This window comes from Adelges cooleyi, unplaced genomic scaffold (assembly GCF_023614345.1).
Source record: "Adelges cooleyi isolate 19-005CV unplaced genomic scaffold, UGA_ACOO_1.1 ACOO_flye_CR_arks_rails_tigmint_CR_PRNA_21, whole genome shotgun sequence".
NCBI classification, from domain to species: Eukaryota; Metazoa; Arthropoda; class Insecta; order Hemiptera; family Adelgidae; genus Adelges; species Adelges cooleyi.
Genome location: NW_026095871.1, coordinates 11412059 through 11431700, shown reverse-complemented (window position 1 = coordinate 11431700; position 19642 = coordinate 11412059). Strand labels below are relative to the sequence as shown.

The following is a 19642-nucleotide window of genomic DNA, read 5'->3' as shown; positions in this document are numbered from 1 at the left end:
GGTCGCCTTAATATTACGGAAAGAATGAATCAGTGTGACCATTCTTAAAAAAAAAATGTATATATTTAATTACTAATTTACAATTTAAAGTAATTTATTTATTTTATATTTATATATATTTGATAATTGATATTAAAATCAAAAATGTTATAATTTATATACTACTTTAGCATAAAATTCTAAAAGAATTAAATACCACTTCAAATTTTAATCATAGCTGGTTACCGAATAAACATGTACACAAATAATAATATTTGAAAACCTTTGGAATTGACCAAACTAGTTTCTACTTTAATTACCTAATTGATAATTGAAATACGTAAACGTTTTATATACTTTGGAATTGTACAGAAAAATTAGCTTTTTAGTGATAATTTCAATTGAATGCACATATTTTACTAAAAGTATGTTAATTGTGATATTTCATTTTTTTATGGATTTAATACTTTATCAAATAATAATAGTACAAATAATACAACCTTTATTATTGTTAATACAATTAAACGAACATAAGTACATATTACAAAGCATGTATACAAATAATATTAATAATACTCTGTTATTACAAAGTATAATAGTCAGTACAAATATTATATAAACTAAAATGTTTTATAAAAAAAGAAAAAAAAATACAAGTCTAAATGAAAATTGCTTTTACAAAGAAATGGAAAACTTTATATCTTTTATAAACCCACTTGCCACTAATAATTATTGTTCAGATTTGTAATTTAATATAGCCATAGTTCAGATTTGACGATATTGAACCTACAAAAATGTGTATAAATTACAAGATAAATAACCCAAAAAATGTGACAGTTTTTTAATTAAAAAGGTTCATAATGAACCTATCATAGTGAGTTACTTTATTTGAAAAATAGATTAGATTTGAAATTTTCTGTTCAGTTTATGATCGATTTGTGCTGGTAACAATAATTTGTAAAATCGGTTCAGAAGGGTTAAACCAAAATGCTATGGAAAAAACAAGATCGCGGAAATTTATTTTTATAGATTTGTAAAAAGGAACCTCGTTTTAAAAGTAATAAATGTTGTGATAATTTGATAAAAAATAAATTATCAATAATGAACCATCAGTACTATTAAACACGATCATTATTATTTATATCTTTATTTGTATTAGGTACTGACAGTAATATTGATCGTGTAGTGTGCATGCTGATGGAGTAATAGTATGAAATTTAATAATGATGACAGATAAATAAATAGTATATTGAGCCTTCAGCATTTTGCTAAAGATAATATTGATTGCGTGTAGTAGATAATGACAGTTCATCAGTATATTTTTATTTATATTACATTATTTATATTAAGCGTATTATATTATGCGGATATGAGAAGGATATGTTTTTAATGAAATATTTCATAATAGATGTACTTAGTTATAATAAGTCTTTTGTTTTTCAAGTTCAGTTTAACCAAAAATTTACATTGTTGAACACTTTTTTAGCTATTTGATATGTTGTGTCTTGTTGAACAGATTTGTTCAATAATAGTAAAACTCTTCGGGGATATAGTTAAAGTCTTTATACTAGTGTAGTACACGTATAATTGATTATTTTATACACTACTTTTATATTAAATCATATATTTATGATTAATACAATATAGCAAGTGGTGTATAGGATGCTAATCCTTGTTTTAGCCCTGAACAACTGCAAGACTAGTAGCAAGAGAAAGACTACATTTAAGGGGTAAAATATAGGCAATATTTGATACAATATGTTCTATGGCAGATTTAGGTACGTCGGTTTCACGATGAAGATATCTGTATCGTAAATAAATAATTTTCTTTTACGTGTAATAATTATAATTCTTATGGTTTTAATAGTTTACTATTTTTATTTTTGTTTTTCAAATAAAAAAAAAATAATGAAAAATATGAATAACTATGTTTCCTTTTTTAAATTATTGAACTACTAAAATACAAACTTGAATATCAATTGTATGTATAGCCTTGTAATTTTAATTTAATAAAATGTAATTTTTGGAGATCGTAGCGCGGGCACACATACAATTTACTTGACAAAAAAAAGATCTCAATTATATTTAAAATCGAATTCGTGAAATTGTTTTCAATAAAATGAATATTTAGTAAAATTCCCCTAAATATTGGAGTTTTTCTTTTTAAGAAGAGACTAGTGAGTTCAGATTTTTTCAACTTTTTATGTAGAACGAATCAAAGTATCTAGTCTTTGTATGAAGAAAATATAAAATAACATGTTAACATAAGACATTTTTATTAAATAGACCGCGTATATTCACTACCTTATGTTATTAAGATATATGTGGAATAGAGACAGTCGTCAGACAGTTGGCAATATATTTTAATCTATTCATTCTTATATATTGTCTTTTGCCTGTTGCCGATATGTGCGATCCATTATATTATTATCAAGTGTATGCATATTATACTTCATATGAAAATATAATATTTATTAATTTATGTTACGTAGGTATAGTACTAAGCATAGTTAAACCTAGTCATGGACATTGATATCTATGCTAAATGATGACGTCCATTTACTATTGACTGTTGTTTGTTTATTTATGTAAATATTAACGTAGCTACTATCGCTGAAGATCAAGTTTCAAGGAACTCAGAAGGTCTTATTTAAAACATTTATTATACAAACACAGGAAATTCCAGAACAAGCAATATTGGAAAGAAGTATAATTCATTACTAATTCCTATAAGACTTCTGGTGTTGTATTAGGGAGAAAATTTATCCCAACAATGACAATTACATTATTAACATTTGCTTAACAAATGTACCCAATGGCACAACTCGTAAACTCAATATTATGAATTATTATGCCTTCTGTGGTCTGCTTTTTTCCATACTTGACTCGCCACTTATACAAATTATCTATTTCGTTTGATAACAAGTTCCGATGAGCTCAGCAATACTCAACATTTTTAATTAATGTACAATTTTTTTCTACACGACATCACCTACTTATTTGACTTACGCTGTGGGCGCTGAAGTGCTTTTAAAAAAATCGTTGTGGGGCTTTTCTCGTCACAACTGCTAGTGCGATTTAGATATCGAAAACGACCATTTCATAGACAATACAAATCTCTGAGTACTCTACTTACATTTGCTAAGTGCTCTTTTTCAAAATTCATGTTGTATTTGCCTCTTCGTTTGGTGTGCACTGTGCAACCTAAGCGCGCTCATTGACAATTAACTACAATGACAATATTATAATAGAATAGTTGTAACTATGATCACGATAGGCGGCGACAGATTATCAAAAGAAGTAAGTATTGAAGTGTTAGCTCGGTTTACACCGAAATATTGGTTATAAAATAATTTCTGAATTCGATTGTATTAATTAAAAAATAACTTGATTACTGATAACATGATATTTATTTATTTAAAAAGCTTGATCTTCCTATCTTTATATATTTTCTACGAATACATTTCATAAAAGTTATTTCATTACGTTATAACACTTTCAGCAACATCAATAATTTATTCGAACCACATAAAAATAATTTTTTAATAATATCTAACATATTTTTTTGGACGTAAAAAGTTTAAAACATTTTCCCTGTATTTGTATAATATTAATTTTGTGCTCTATTGGCGCACCGACGGCTTCAGATCCTACCCAGCTCCATATTCTCTCTGCTGGCTTTGACATTTCTCCAAGGGTCTGAACTTCCCCAGCTCCCCGTCTAGCTTCTAACTCTACCAAGTGTTCTTGTCCGCAAGCCGCTGGCCTCAGACAAAAATATTAATGGTATATAATAATATAATATGATTTGCTTGTAACGGCAATTGCTAACGGCGCAGGATTATCTAGCCGGTCGTCGCGGCGGTTTTTTTTTCTCGCCAACTTGTTTATGGTTTTTTATTTTTGGGTAGGGGGTGGTCTGACGCATCGGGATGCGTATATAACAACATGTCATACGGTGTTATTGTGTATAGTAATGGATATGTATGGAAACCAGGTGAAAGTTCAAATACGTGCGCGGACACTGCCACCGTACACTGCCGACAACGATTCCACGTTTATTACCTAATACGCATACACAAACGCGCGCGCTTAGGATAGGTACTCCTATCATATGTGTATATATATATATATATATATATATATATATACATATATATGTATTACAATATAATAACGCCGACGACGACGCCGAGTTTCAATATTATTGCGTGTGTTCGGTGCATGGCCGGTGTACATCCAATATAATATTTAGTATGTCTTCAGAGGCGTTTTCGCGCGTAATGCTCTCCGTCCGTTCGGCCGTCCATCCGCAGCACAACACTTTTTACGCGTGTGCGTTACCGCGTTATTCCTATTATTGTATGTGTTAGATTAACAATGACAAACAGACGTGAGTATCATAGTATCTAATAACAACGACATAATAATATAGACGGTACCTAGTATCGGATTGACAGGGGGAAAAAATCCTATTCGATTGGTCCAATTGAGGATTTCTACTGCGACACGGAGAAAATTAAAAAAAACTTAAGCCACGAAAATTATTATTCATCCCTTAATAAAATGTTTTCCTAAACGGTTCAACCGGTTTTCACATACAACATGTTTAGTCATCTCTTTTGCAACAATTTGAGTATTTCAGTCAGCTCTCGTATTTTAGTTATTTAAAGTTAGCTCTCATAAAAAGTCAAGATTTTTTAAATATAACAACTAAATGTATTAGTCTCAAATTTTCTTAAACTAAATAGCGAAGATGTAAGCTTCGAGTCAAATTGATAAGTATCAAACAGCATACATAACAGAAGTTAACTTGATAAAGTTTATTAAATTACATGTTTTATGCCGATAAATATTGAACTTATAAAACGTGTGCTTCGGTATCTAATGTCAGGGCTTTGCCTACCGAAAGATGACTATAACATTGAATTACATGATGTGCATAATAATTAAAATTATGCAGTTATAAACCTGTTTTGATCGGAACCGGACGAATTTCGCCGTCTTTTTCTTTGTCGTTTTAATATTATCTAACTCTTAGAAAATGATATTAAATACTACGAAATTGAATATTTTATATTTTTTTTATTATATAATACAAGCACCTAATTTATTTAATCACAAAATTGTGAATAATGCTATTCCTTTTTTTTTATATTAAATTCCGTATATCTACAATTATCATAATGCTACTGATTTTAAATATTATATTAATTAACATATTTTTTTATAATAGTAGCATTGATTTTTGAGTATTCTTAATCAACGATACAAGCTTCCTAACCAAGATTGATCCTGTGTTATACATTATACTTATGTGTAGGTATATATTATAAGAAGTAGAGAAATTAAATATTGTAATTTACAGGTCTTTCTTAAATTATGAAATCATAAAAAACATCTTTTTAATGACTCAAATTTGTCTACATAATAATTAGGCAATGTAAAAATAAAAATAAAATATTATGAACCAACAGAAAATGATGATTTTACATATTTAACCGTTTAAAAAATTGTCTCATTCAGGTTTTTGTGTGAATCGATTATTTAATTAATTAGCAAACTAATAATTATTAACCTATTATTTTTGTATTATTTCAAATATGACATTGTAAACTAGTTATTTAAAATACGTTTGTAGCCTGCTGTAGCATTAAAAAATATCTAGGTATTTTTTAGTTTTGTTTTATTTAACAATTTACTAACATTAAAAAAAAAAACTGTACTTATTTAATATGTTCAATTAGATTATTAGAACAAAAGTAATAATTTTATAGTTTATAAAAATGTGTTAAAAATTATGTATGAAAATATAATTTTTATTGCAATGTGATGATCACCAATTTTTAATAGTATAATGGGGTTTACATAGTGAATTTTTTTTTTTTTTGCTTTTTTGCTTCTTTTTATTTAATAAAATTAAAATTAAACTTAAAACACTTGCAGCTCCAAGTGAGCTGATAAGTGTTCGTTTTTTTCTATTTCTATCTAATTGGTTGATGGGTTTTGAGTACATCTCAAATCCACGACCATATTATCTTAAGAAAAAAAAATGGCAAATAAACTTGATGATTAAATTTTTTAAATAATTTACGAAAATACGTATTACTGTAAGTCATTGAGGGAATGTATCACTAATATACAGGGTACACATAATGAATGTTGCGGGTAAAAACAAATATGTCCTTGCATATATATATTTTATTCATATATATGTCATACGAGATTTATATAAATATATATTCGTATAATCGGATGGATGACCTTATAATTAGTACGGCTGTAATTATTTCGTTGTATTCGATTCTCCAGGCTTAACGCGGTGTTTGATATTTACTTAATTGCTGCGATGAGTCTTGTTTTTTAAAAAAAAATATTTCTGTGTTAAATTGCCAGCTCCAATGGATAAAAAAAATGTAATATTAACTATCTAACTTTTACACTAACAGACGGATTAATCGTAAATGTATGTCATGTCAGTTACTTGCGGCTTTTGCTTATAATATAATCGTTAATCCAGTAAAACCATTCAATATTGGTTACTATACGGGCGCTGCAGGCTACTTCTTATATTTTATAACGGGTAAAAGTGAGAACCGTTTTCGACAATTTGTATTTTCACCGGTAGATCACATCACATTCACCATGAATTAAACAAAAATCTTGCGAGGTTGTATGTATTTAAATTGTTATATCGGCTTATAGTAACCCACGTTTAATAATAACAATTGACATTTTATTGACATATTAATTGATCGGCACATCGCAGGTTTAGAATCTTGCACAACTAGTTCAGTTGGTTGTCGCATTGCCAAACGGTCCACAAGTAAATCTATTATAGAGATAGTATCAAAATATTAATAATAATAACATTAACGTTGTAATTTAAACATGAAAACGGTAGTCTGACACAAAACTACATCGACCTCGGTTCTACTCACCACGTTAAAATACAGCTAACTCACGACGCAGCGTACATAAATGTCATTATTCGCATCTCGCTGGTTAGTTTATGATTCGATTAGTTTCATTTTCGTTGAACCGCTATACTATTAAAAGTAGTACTAAACTATTCTACACTAGTGCTCACGTTAGTGTATGTAATCTGTAAAAAAAAAAAGGTGCTCTTTTATTTAAGATAGAACTGATATAATTTATACTGTCCTCAAAATGACTTTACCTAAATACCTATAGATAGCGGTTCAGCAGCGCTAGTTGGCCTATGCTTAGTCTGTTCCGCCCCTACAGGGTTAATACATGGTTTAATTTTTAAGCATACGAAATGATTTCAGACATTAGCTGTTTTATTAATATTATTAGAAATGAGTATATTTTAGATAGAGACGGGTCATAAACTCAAGGCTTTTAGGTGCCGCGGGATTAAATTTTCAAGGCTTTATAAAAAAGAAAAGTCTATAATTTGTTCTTCATATTATTATTTATTACACTATCCATAAAATGTATGCGATTATTCTACGATAAGCATAAGATAGGTGAATATCGTGTGTCTAGATTGTCTTGGTTTAATGAATTTCCTCCATTTACCTCCATTGGGGGGGGGGGGGCCTTAGCACATGAGACCTGCAGATAAGACACAGCGTGGCATCACCCTTTACGTTTTAGTCACACGTGTTGGCACTAGAAATAGTAATAAATGGTATTATATTATTCAGAATTTACAAAGCTCAGATAAAGTATATATAGAGTATAGACTGAGCTTGTGTTCGGTTTATAAAATTATGGGTTTTATTTTCGGCATTTACCAAATACAGGTATTTGAAGGGATTTGTTTTTCTAACAACTCAAATTTAATTGTATAGTTAATAAATTGACAACCACGATTTTGTAGTTGATTTTATTGAAAAACGGGGTTGTTAACTAAAAATTAGCTATTTAGTTAAATTTAACCTAATATTAGGTAGAACCCAGTGTAAAGTTTTTTTATTGACACTAATACAACAAATTCGTGTAAAGATTATTTCCGTAATAAAAGGCCGTATAGAGTTTCAAAAAGTATCGAATAGTCTACTACTCCTGCTGGATTATTCATAGAAACGTATAAGGCTAGTGTATACGATACACATAAAACATCTAAATAAGAGACCGATTAGCTGGTGAAATGTGAAAATCATTTACATTTAACCGGGAATCCAAAGTTTGATTTTGCACTTAATTCGTTCAGAGGACGAAGTGTAGTGCGTTTTATTTTTTTTTTGAAATGGAATTTTTCATTGTCTTCACTGGAACAACATTAACATAAAGTGCAATGTAACTACAACAATGCGCTTATAATGTTTCAAGCGAGTCGTTCGTCACTTCGAGCGAATCCTCTTCGGAAACCGGATTTCACGGGACGGCACATTATAAGTGTCGTTATGGATACTTTGAATCAACTATTTATCTATATACTATAATATTTTTTTTGGGAATTCAATGATTTTTTTTTTTTTGCTGATTTTCGGATTGACTTTGGATGCCAACAAACATCCGGGTGACCGATTGCGCAACGTCCAGGTAACAAAAAAAACCAAGACGAGTCTCTTTCGTGTCGGTAGTCGGCTAAGACCGATAGGGCGAGTGAGAAAGAGGTTGGATGGACCGACATTAGGCCCGTTAACTGACGGCGGAGTTCGTTGTGACATAATTATTATAATAAATATTATATACTATACTATCACTATGTAGCCGTCGACCGGATTCCCCTCGGAGAGGAGCATAACCGGTAAAACAATATAACGTTCGTTTTATAGTCTATACACCGTTTCCCCTCGTGCAATCCTCAATTTGATTTGCAATGGCCGCGAAACCATATCATGATTCTCATCTCACAGTAACTTTCATCGAATAATAATATTATATTATTATATACTATTATGTGACCTAATAACGTTTTGAATATAGTAATAATAATAATACTGGCGTATTATAATAGCGCGTACGCGTTTTTGACTGTCCGTGTGAATGAATCATCATCGTCATAATCTACGTTATTATAATTATTATTATCATACTGTATAATATGATTATGTATTCTCACGCCTCCGCTACGGTGAGTCGACCGCAAGGCCTTGACTCAGTAATACACATTCGTGATCGGCGGACAAACCAAAGAACATTGTAGCAGGCTCTTATTGAGGTCTTCGGGTTTTTTTTTTCTATGCGCTCTATCGTGGTACCTACTCGTTGGAATTCACTTACTTTCCACCTCAACGTGTGCCGTCGGTGTAGCAGTATATAACTAGACGTTTATATACCGGCAGATCGAAAGTAAACATTATAATAATTCAAATCTAATGTAGAAACTTCCTCGTTTTCCTCACACAAAATACCGAATTCGTTTGTACATCGCTTTGTAATACTACTCCGGCACAAGTATAAATCATGTCATTTCGATTTTGGCTGTGATATAATTATTATTATTTAATCTTTTCGAATCGAATAACTATGTGGTTTAGTTGATAGCTTCTTTGACCAAATGAAATAGTTTATTACCGTGTTTGCTCTTTCTAGCAAACATAAAATTACAGTTCAACCTATTTTACATGGTTTTCATGTTGATTTACACTTCTCGAGACAAAATATAAAGAAGAACGGTTTATCCAACATCTTTTCATAAATTCAATTAGAATTACCTTGTTTAGTCACAGTTTATTTTATGTTTAACAAGGAAATCGAACCCGTCCACGAGCTTTGGATACTGGAAACGTAGTAATTGAAAACTTTATGATTTTTAGCAAATAATTAATTTTTTAATTTTGCGAAGTCATTCCAGACAGTCAGTACATTCTACAAACCGATATATATTATGTAAAATATAAAATTTTAAACTGCATAATATTAGCATTTTAAAGAATAAAATGGTTAAACGTGTTATGAGAATAGCAGAGAAGGAAATCCTAATAGCATCATTTAAGTGGCAGCCACGGTGAATAAGACTGCGAGATAGATCAAGGAAAATATGGATGTCTGGAGTGGATGGGCGTTGGGTGTAAGATATTTGAAAAATACTCTTTAAATTAAAAACGAAAATGTTGGTTAAAACTTTATTACTGTTTTTATGCCAAAAAAATAGATTAAGGCGAAAAAGCAAAAGACGATTAGCGTTACAGTGAAAGATGTGAAAAATGTATACTTAAGTTTTTTTGGTTTTTATATTTTAATTATCCTATAGACTACTATATTGGGAAATGTGAATCACAATTTGTGATGCAAACAAAATGTAAACAACACCCGCTCATTCAATACAAATAAATGCTCTATTACAATATGTATACATTTTTTAAGTTTTAATGAACTGAAATACTATCTCGGTGACCATTTAGAATAGTTCCGATGACGATTTAACAGATTAACATTTGAAATATATGTAAACCTGTTTGGTACTATTACTGCATATCCAAGCGGTGGACTATTCAGGAGGGCAGGTGGGCAAATGAGCCGCTCCCGTTTAGACCACAGGGCCGTTATATTATGTTACATTCGGGTTTCGTGTGCCAGTTATTAGACAAATAAAATAGGAATTTTGTTAAATGCTTTAGGCTATCGTTCAATTTAAATGTTCACAAACGTGGGACTGTTGGCCTGTCTTGTCTGCACTTGCAATATATAATACTATACTTAATATTATAATCTACTCTACATTGAAGATATTATAATTTATAAATACATCAAGCAGTGTACTCTTAGCACAAGGGGTAGTAAAGGCGGATTGGACAAGTCTCAGGCCATAGTGGGGAAATATAAAGGTGACCCAATTAGCGGTTTAAAAAATCGCTCTTTTATTTATTATAGATCCGGTCCAATAGGCATTTGACCACCTGCATTTTAGCCTTGTCTGCCCTTTTTAGTCTCCCTCTGGTTAGGTTAGGTTATAGTGGTTATATATGGGGAGTACATGTACAAAAAATTGCTACATTATATTATGCAATTTGTTCTACCTACAATTTAATAATCCTGTACTTACTTAGTTATTATAATTTTGGTCAGGTGTAAATAGGAAAAAATAACACAATAATATTATCTAGAGCCGAAATGATAAAAAAATTGCAGTTAACTAGTAGTTACGCCAGTGTTAGCATTATTATTATTACTATTGTTGTATTGGGTGGGGGGAGTATATTTTTTGGATCTTTTAAGGCTGTTGACCTCGTTGGGAATAATACAATCATAATTGACGGCTGCGCGCTGAGTGTGTTTTGCACGCTGTAATCATTGTGTATTTACAGTAGATAATTGTATTTTTTTTTTTTTTGCTTTAGCACGTTATAATGTTTGTATATGCAAAAATCGCTAGATTCTCCGCGATACCGTCATAAAAAGCACTTAACGTCGCGCAAAGTATAAAATATAACATATGATGTATATATAGTAATTATTACTTCTTTGAAACCGTAAATGACCTTCTTTTGTATAGATGGTATATGATCGCTATCAAAAACATTCGGCCGGGCGTTTCGAAAATCGGAGCAAATAATCACAAGGTTGCCAAGGCAGTCCGCTGTATTTAACCATTAACGCTAGATTTTTATCGCCCAAGTACAAACGCAAAAGTTGATAGCTATAAAAGGATTCTCTCAAGTCTGAACGGACGACAATGATCGCCGTACAAAAAAACATTAGGCGCTTATTAGTATTATTATTGTCAAAAATATCGCCTAAGTACTTATGTAGGTTTTTTTTTATGTTATTCTAATTTTTATTATCATTAGCCGAGAAATTAATTAAAATAATGTCCGTGGTTCTTAATAAAAAAAAGACATCAAATTAAGTGTAATTATATTAGCACCGTGACCTTCTATAGTAATAGCTATAGTTACTTCCTTGCAAACTCTTACTAGGTCGACGTTGGACTTGATAATTAGTATTTTTTTTATCTTTTTAATACCTTGTGTTTTATCGACGACGGTCAGTGATACAACAGCATTATATTATTATTATAATGATCCAGCGTTCGACGTCGACCTTAAATAATGTCGTAATAACATAACGGCATCGTGTAAATAAAATATAAAACCCATACCTTTGGATTTGGCTATAAAAAAGTACTAGCGCACTTAAGTTTCCTAACGTTTTTTTTAAATTTTAATACTTTGGATTTTCGTTATTTCGCTTTATTGGTATATATTACTCGACACTAGTCCCACTTGCGCAATTCACTTTCGCTCTTATACATACAGGCGTGTCAGATTTGGGCTCTTGTGTGTACAGGGCGATTCACCAACTATGTGAGCGATCCAATGTTAATAAAGCATCAATTAGTTTGCGGTTTTTTAAGCATTTCGAAACAAGGCGATCTTAACTTTCCAATAATTCATATACACAAATATCTTATAAGTCCTAGATTATAAATTATAATTAAACCGAGATAATCTATTTTAAGCTTTTCGAACAGTTATCTATCTAAAATGTATAATATATTGTTCGAGAATCGAGGGCTTCTACTCATGTTTAGAAATGCAATTTAACATTAATTAGAAGTTTTAATTTTCCATAAAGACTCGCTATGAAACTCTAACTTTTAAATTTGCTTTTGTTAATTATACTTTTTCTTGAATAAACTGGAAGGTTTAATATTTTAAGTTAAGAAGAAGCTAAAAATAATGTTCCTATTTGCTAAGTATATTATAACTCATTTAACTAACAAATTGAGATCAGTCCATTGTGACACAAATTAGCATCAAAAAATATTATTATGAATACAAGAATGAACAATTGAAAATAAGTATTATACAATTTTTAATAAATATATGTCAATATGTAAGATGTAGCGCTTAGATAGGCATAATATTTTATTTCTTCTCTCTCTTGGAAGATCTTTTTCAATTTTTTTTACCTATCTTTTCATCACGCATGACCTTAGGAACAATAAATTTAAGCTGATTTTCAAGCTGCTATTAATTTTAGTAGAGCAGTTTTAGTAAATAATGGAACTAGAAGAAACTTCATTTAAAATTTATACTTCTAATCTATTACAAATACATATTAAAGCATTATAGGAAAATGATTAAATATATTTGTTTTTTGATATAATTTTGTGTAAACAAATATATCAATACCAAAACTTAAAAAGGTGTAAGTTTTTAAAATCGGGTTTGTAGTTGTTAATATTGATAGATAGTTGGAAGGATCGTCCACTGTAAGAATTTGCTGTACTGTATAGTGTTCAAAGATATTATTATTTTTGCTAAGCTAAGTTATTTGATAATATCGAGTGAAAGAAAGTCTGTGCTAACTGAATGGTTTTGGCAAACGACGGTGGTGATGAAATGTAGTGCAACGGGAATACAAATTTCGGCAACTACCGTCTAACACATAAGGACCCTCGACAGTTATTAAATGCACGACCTATCTTATACAATATAATACAAAATATATTTATATAGATGCATGATTTGAATATATATATATATATATATATATATATATATATATATATATAGAGCATGACATTGATCTATTGCTGTTGACGTTGTAGCGCGTTGACTGAAATAAAGATGAATTGACAAACCTTTATCTCCCTCTTGTATCTAATTACTTTATGTCAAATATATTGATTACAATTTAAACTAACTTAAAAATATATAATTACAATATTATCAAAACATTTTTATTTTCTTCAAAACATTTTCGCTGTAGAAGACTTGGTCAATTCGTAGTTGGGATGCCAGCAATGATTTTATGTGCAAGTGTATATCACTATAAAACAGTTTTATTTTGCTAATGTAATCATATCATAGAAAATACTTGCTATTACTTTTTAGAGATATTGTGTTTGTGAATATGCACTTTGTAGTACTAAACTAAAACTACAGCAAATCTATAACTGACTTGGGCTACATATTAAAATACAAAAAATAACGTATTTGAGGTATATAATTTTTGTCATTAAGTATTATGGTGTTTAAAAATTAACATATAATAATACACGAAATCGTTTATACTAATAGGTTTTACTCGCGAGTCCGTGTAATTTCTCGTATCGTCCATTGATGTGATAAAATATTACAATAAGTATGCTAATGCGTGATGACATTAGCGGAATTTCAGGTGTTCGTGACGCCGAGCACTTAACGTTTCAATGCGTTTTTGATTGCGAGCACAATTGTAGTACAATAAATGTAGATAGATAACGTAAATGTGAATGCGCCATAACCCGATTATAAGCGGACAGATAGGAGATGCCAATTTAATAAACGCGGGAAAATTACTGAAGCGAAACGATAAAATGTAAAAAAAAAAAGTAATGTTTTTTTGTTTAAATTATTTATTGTCCTCGAGAAATAAAATTTTAACAACGCAATATTATAGTCGGGTTCCTAATACTAATATGTTCAAGTATAAAACTATCAGCAAAGTAATTATCATAGTAATGGATTTCCTCTGAATAAAGTATAAAATACTGTACAAATGTTGGTGGCTATAGTTTGCAATTTATTATTGTCGTTCTGTATCTAGACAGACTAGAATTGCGACCATTACGGTCAATGGTTTTTTTTTTTTAAATCAATGATAAATGACGGGCAATGCACAATCATGTTGCGTTATTATGGCCGGAGGAGGTCCATGAGTGCACCTTATATCCTTTTGAAGGTGCAAATAAATGATCAATTCAAACATGTACTATAAAACTGTATGAATCGCTGTGAATGTAGAAAGAGCACAAATAGTCGTTATATATTTTTTGACATGTTCAGAAATGTTTTTTCTTTACTGATTTCATGTAACCTTTTTAAATATATATATATATAATGATTATTGTTAACGGTAATGATAGATAATCTATTACGGGTTTACTAGTATGATTTTCGTTTACTTAATTATTTCACCATTTATTCTCCCAAACTGACCAATACTTGCGTTTATGAATTTAATAAATTAAAAACATAAATTTTTTTTATACAAAAATTAAAAATAAACGTGAAATCAGTTACGTGGTTCGAGACCAGGAATCATTTTTAACGTATAGAAAAAACATACTGTATGACCTCCAGCATTTTCAAATTTATATAAAGTTATAAGTAGATAACCTCCAATTTTATTAATAACGTAGTAAAACTGATTTTTTATATGGTAAGATATCAAATTAGTGTGGTGGTAGATATATTTTAGGCTTACTCCGATCAACTACAATCGTTAAACCGCCTTTGCTCTAGTAGTGTATTTTTCAGGTACTTCATTCGTTGGATAGACATGTATTACGTGTATTGCTACTTTAAAATAAATATTTATTGCTGTTAAACGCCTAAGTTGAGATACGTATTAGGTAATATATATATAGTGAAACAATATTTTAGTAGAAATATAAACGTTGAATGTTATTGCAAGTAAGATAAATCGTGTCATACTTGTTGCAAATATCATTCATGTTAGGAAATTTGTACAAATAAATTAGAAAGTTTTAAAAACACATCAATAAAATTCATTAAAAGTATAGCCGGTTATAATCATAGGCGATTTTTACTCATCATATCGTTTTGAAACATGGAGAAAGTAAATGTGTCTCGATTGAAAAACATAATATAAGACCTATGCTTACCAGTAAGGGAACAAGTAAAGTAAATCAATTATATTTCTTTAACCACGTTGAACTTTTATAATACTACAGTAATATAATACGTTATAAATACGTTTTAAAGTGACTTAACCCACTCTTGCTGTAGAAGCTAACTTAACCGCTGTGAATTAGCGTTTTGTTAGATTTATTATTATTAATACAGTTATACAGATGTTTTTACCAACAAATTTGGCCGATGACTTTTTTTGTTGTGCAGTGAACGTTTGTAAGCTACCTAAGTACCTAAAAGTGTAAGCTCTATGCAAACCAATTATTTGTAGAAAAATAATTTGTCTAATAAAATTAATATTTAATAGTTAATTGAGACCTGAGTATGATTTTTTTAACTCAAGCCACCTCCCTCAGCTCTATCTATGTTTACCATTAACCATAATTACACTTTTATAAGCGAGTCTTACGCAATAAAGTTTAACCAACTTGTTTTTTTTCTACTTACTTAATTAACCTGATTTCCATTAACGTCGAGTTTAGTTTATGATTTATTCTTGTTAAAACCTTCAGCCTTCAATAAAAATGTATTTACTATAAGGTTTAACTTCGGTCTATCGTCTCAATATTTAGAACAAACGCGTTCTTAAACAAGTTATTAGAATGCGTTCAGATTTTTGTCGAATGTGAACGTTCAGTCAAGTAAGCGATTTTGCGTCGTTTGTTCAACGTTACTTTGATAGTGTTTTATTTCAATTCATAAATACCTAAATAAATATTGTGTACCTACTAAAATAAAAGAAACTCGTGCGACTCTAACCGGACGGGTTGTGAGGAAAACGATAAGTAGGTAACGAAACTTAAATTCAAAAACGATTATTGGTTTATACGTCTTCATTTCCCTCATGATTTTATACATTACTTATATATTTACATCTATAGATATATATCGCGTTTTAATTTTTTAATATTTACTTCTCTGAGTTTAGTCGATTATTATCACGCGGACAATACTAATATTAATTAAAAATGAAAAAAACCTTTTTGACTTGTACTTAACAACAATTTTGTATGTGTCGTTTGCAGATGGTTAGCGAGTGGTGGGCACTGACGTTGATACTGTCTGTAGCCTACGGACACGCGCCTTGTCAACACTTGTATGGTGGGTGTGCATACAACGAGCCTTTCGTGCCTGCGCCCGTCGGTCAGGTCCCCAGGTGTGTTCATCACTACAATGGTGACGTCACGTTTTGTGAGAAAATAGACAGATACCCAGAGTAAGTATAATTTAGTTAGCGAAAACCCCACAAATAGGGTTCAATGGGTTAATTTTGCTTAGACGAAGACCAAAAAACCCGAGTTTGAAAAAAAATGCAAATAAAATTGTTTGATACGTAATTAAACAGTTTTCAAAAAAAAAATCCTGGGTTTTTTTAAATGTTGTTTACTTAAAATTCAGCAAATGTTTTGTAAAAATATATGAGTATACTCACAAATAACAAATATAAATAATAATATTAAATTCACATGGAAATAATATGAAGTAAACGTGTTCCAGGCGACTGATTAGCTATCTGGTGATGAAAACGGACAAAAACTTCAAAACATTTTTTAACGAAGAAAAAGTAGTTGATAACCCGTATTATAGGTGAACAGTAATTTATATTTTATTAAATACACATAATATTATCTTATTAAATATATAATATCGTATAAATGTTTTTTTTAGAAATCATAACCAATACAACGATACTCAAATCGATTTTGCCGGTTATCCTGATAGAACGTATCACTTACCAGCTGATATTTCCTTAACCGAGACTCCTTCGAATCCAAACCAAAACTTCCAATGGCAATCCAGGTAGGTTTCGAATTATTTATATATTAAAATAAAATAATTTGTGTTAGTTAGGGATGATGTCGAGGCGTTTATATTTAAATTAACGTTTATTGAGTTAATAATTCTATTTTGAAAATAGATCAATATAAACGCTAAAAAATATATATATATATATATATATATATTAGAGAATACAAATTAATTGTACGTAATAACTCATCAAAAACTGTTGTACTTAAGTTTTATTTTTTGTTTGAAATAGTCAAAGTCAGGGTGGTTACAAAAGGCGGAAAAGACAAGAAGATTCGGATCAGCTGTGCCAGGTCAACATAAACAATGTTTACCCTAGGGCTGCTTTGAACACACAGGGTGAATGGAAATACGTAGTCAACATGGTCAGGACGCCTTCCGATATGTATACACAGTCCATAAGATCGGAAATTTGTGCGTAAGTATGATATTCGAAATGCAAACAGAGTATTACAAATGCCATACGGCTGTTTACTTTGTACAAATTAGTCGTTTCTACCGAATTAAAATAATCACTTTGTTTTCGGCCGGATAAGTTTTTTGGTAAACCTTAATATACTAGGAATACATTAATACCGTAGGAATAAAATAATTTAGGTTTATGGGGCTGTGGCAAAGATTAGGTCACCATAATATTATGTGTTCCATATGCTTACATTTTTGAGTAACTGGTCATTAAGTCAGATTCTAATCTTAATAGAAAATGTACAAGGAAGAATTAACAAAACATGTATGACGTATATTTAGTCTTGGACTTTTTGAGTAACAACAAAAGTAACACTTGACTAACATAAACTAACATTATCTTTATCTACGCACATGTGTATTTATGTTTGCCTATTACAGTAGCCGTCTAATTTTTTTTTTAGAAAAAAAGCGTTAAAATAATAATGTTTCCCCAACATATTTATTTATTGTTATTTTTTTTTTATTTATCGCAATAGTTTTATTATGGAGATTTAAAACCAAACCAAATTTGGTTTCGATTTGCTTTTATGAAGAGTTGAGAGCTTATTGGTTTACAATGATGTATTTTTAATACAATTTGTATGAGCTTACATGCAGTATTTTAGCCACACACTTGATATGGTCTAAATTAACTATATATATTTTATATGATGAAGGAACAATTTAACTATCAATATTTTACCAATTCGGAAATTATCTAACAATTATAAATTCTAGCGAAATACAAGTATTTTATAAATAATACATCTGATAGATGAATTCTGATTTGTAAAAGACAAAATTGTACTGATCCGGCAGTAATTAATCTTTTTACTACTTAAAACACTGTTCCGTTAACAGTTTTCTAGGTTATAAGCGTATAATACAAAATTATCCACTTTTTTAATAAAACATAGATACATATCATGCATTACTCGCCGTAATTAGCACTTGTAATTATTACTTAAAAACGTCTAGTCCTTATTAAAAATGTTAACATTTTGTGAGTGATAAGAGGTATTGAATTATGCATTTTTTTCAGAGCTCCGGAACAGCCATGCAATGGTATTTGCGACCCACCGTTCGGGTTCACTACGACATGCAAACAGAAGTATGTCCAAAAACGGTTGGTAGCATTGCAAGGGACCGGAGATAATTTGTATGTAGACGTTTTCTGGTTTCCACATTGCTGCTCCTGTACCATTGGCAGAGTCGAACAATAAAAAATAAAAAAGACATAATTTTATATTTTTGCAACTGGTTTATTTGCATTGAAAAAATGAATTTGTGTACCGACAAAAAATATTTTTATTTAATATGACTCATTTGCATACGATTATTTAACTATTTTTTAATATACTACTTTTGTGTGTAAAAATTAATACGTTTATTAGAATATAATGTTTTATGATATTGTATTAAGTATGAATTTACGGATAAAAACTTTATTCTTGTAATGCTCCTCTCTATAAGAATAATTCCTTTATTTTAATTTGATAAAAATTCTTAGGTACTTATTATTATACATTTTTATACTTCAACTGTAAATTATAATATATAAAAATGTTGTTTCATATTTTATTGTTTGAAATTTAGAAACAATTATTGGTTAATTCTATTGAGCTATGTAAGTTGAAAAATATTTTAGGCGTTTACCACGGATCAGGATTTTAGCCAATAGGCACTATATAGGCACAGCGCTTAGGGTCTTGAAGAAAAAGACATACAGTGCCTACGACCGACACCAGTAACTCGGTCTATTGCTCGTAGACAAAGTATGAAAAGTCAAATTTATCTGCCAAATTTGATTACTTTGCTTATACATATTCGATATGATAATACAT

At 30.0% G+C, this 19642-nt stretch overlaps 1 protein-coding gene across 3 annotated transcripts; it reads left to right on the top strand.

The window, feature by feature from the left end:
* The first annotated feature begins 4205 nt into the window (after window positions 1–4205).
* Window positions 4206–19270, top strand: LOC126834783 (uncharacterized). 3 transcript variants are annotated; one of them, XM_050566951.1, is made up of 6 exons: window positions 4206–4372; window positions 16568–16758; window positions 17040–17129; window positions 17211–17342; window positions 17584–17769; window positions 18841–19269. In XM_050566951.1, the coding sequence occupies exons 2-6, from the start codon at window positions 16568–16570 to the stop codon at window positions 19019–19021; spliced, it is 780 nt and encodes a 259-aa protein (XP_050422908.1). In that variant the 5' UTR covers window positions 4206–4372; the 3' UTR covers window positions 19022–19269. The 3 variants fall into 3 exon arrangements, with proteins under 3 accessions (XP_050422908.1, XP_050422910.1, XP_050422909.1); XM_050566953.1 differs by lacking the exon at window positions 4206–4372 and adding an exon at window positions 16192–16327 and having other exon boundaries at window positions 18841–19270; XM_050566952.1 differs by lacking the exon at window positions 4206–4372 and adding an exon at window positions 16193–16331 and having other exon boundaries at window positions 18841–19270.
* Window positions 19271–19642: the final 372 nt, after the last annotated feature.

Excerpts from the sequence above, each read along its gene's own strand:
- LOC126834783 (XM_050566953.1), top strand. The coding sequence starts at position 16,568 with ATGGTTAGCGAGTGGTGGGCACTGACGTTGATACTGTCTGTAGCCTAC. Across the intron at positions 16,759-17,039 it reads AAAATAGACAGATACCCAGA|GCGACTGATTAGCTATCTGG; the intron begins GTAAGTATAATT and ends AACGTGTTCCAG. Across the intron at positions 17,130-17,210 it reads GTTGATAACCCGTATTATAG|AAATCATAACCAATACAACG; the intron begins GTGAACAGTAAT and ends TGTTTTTTTTAG.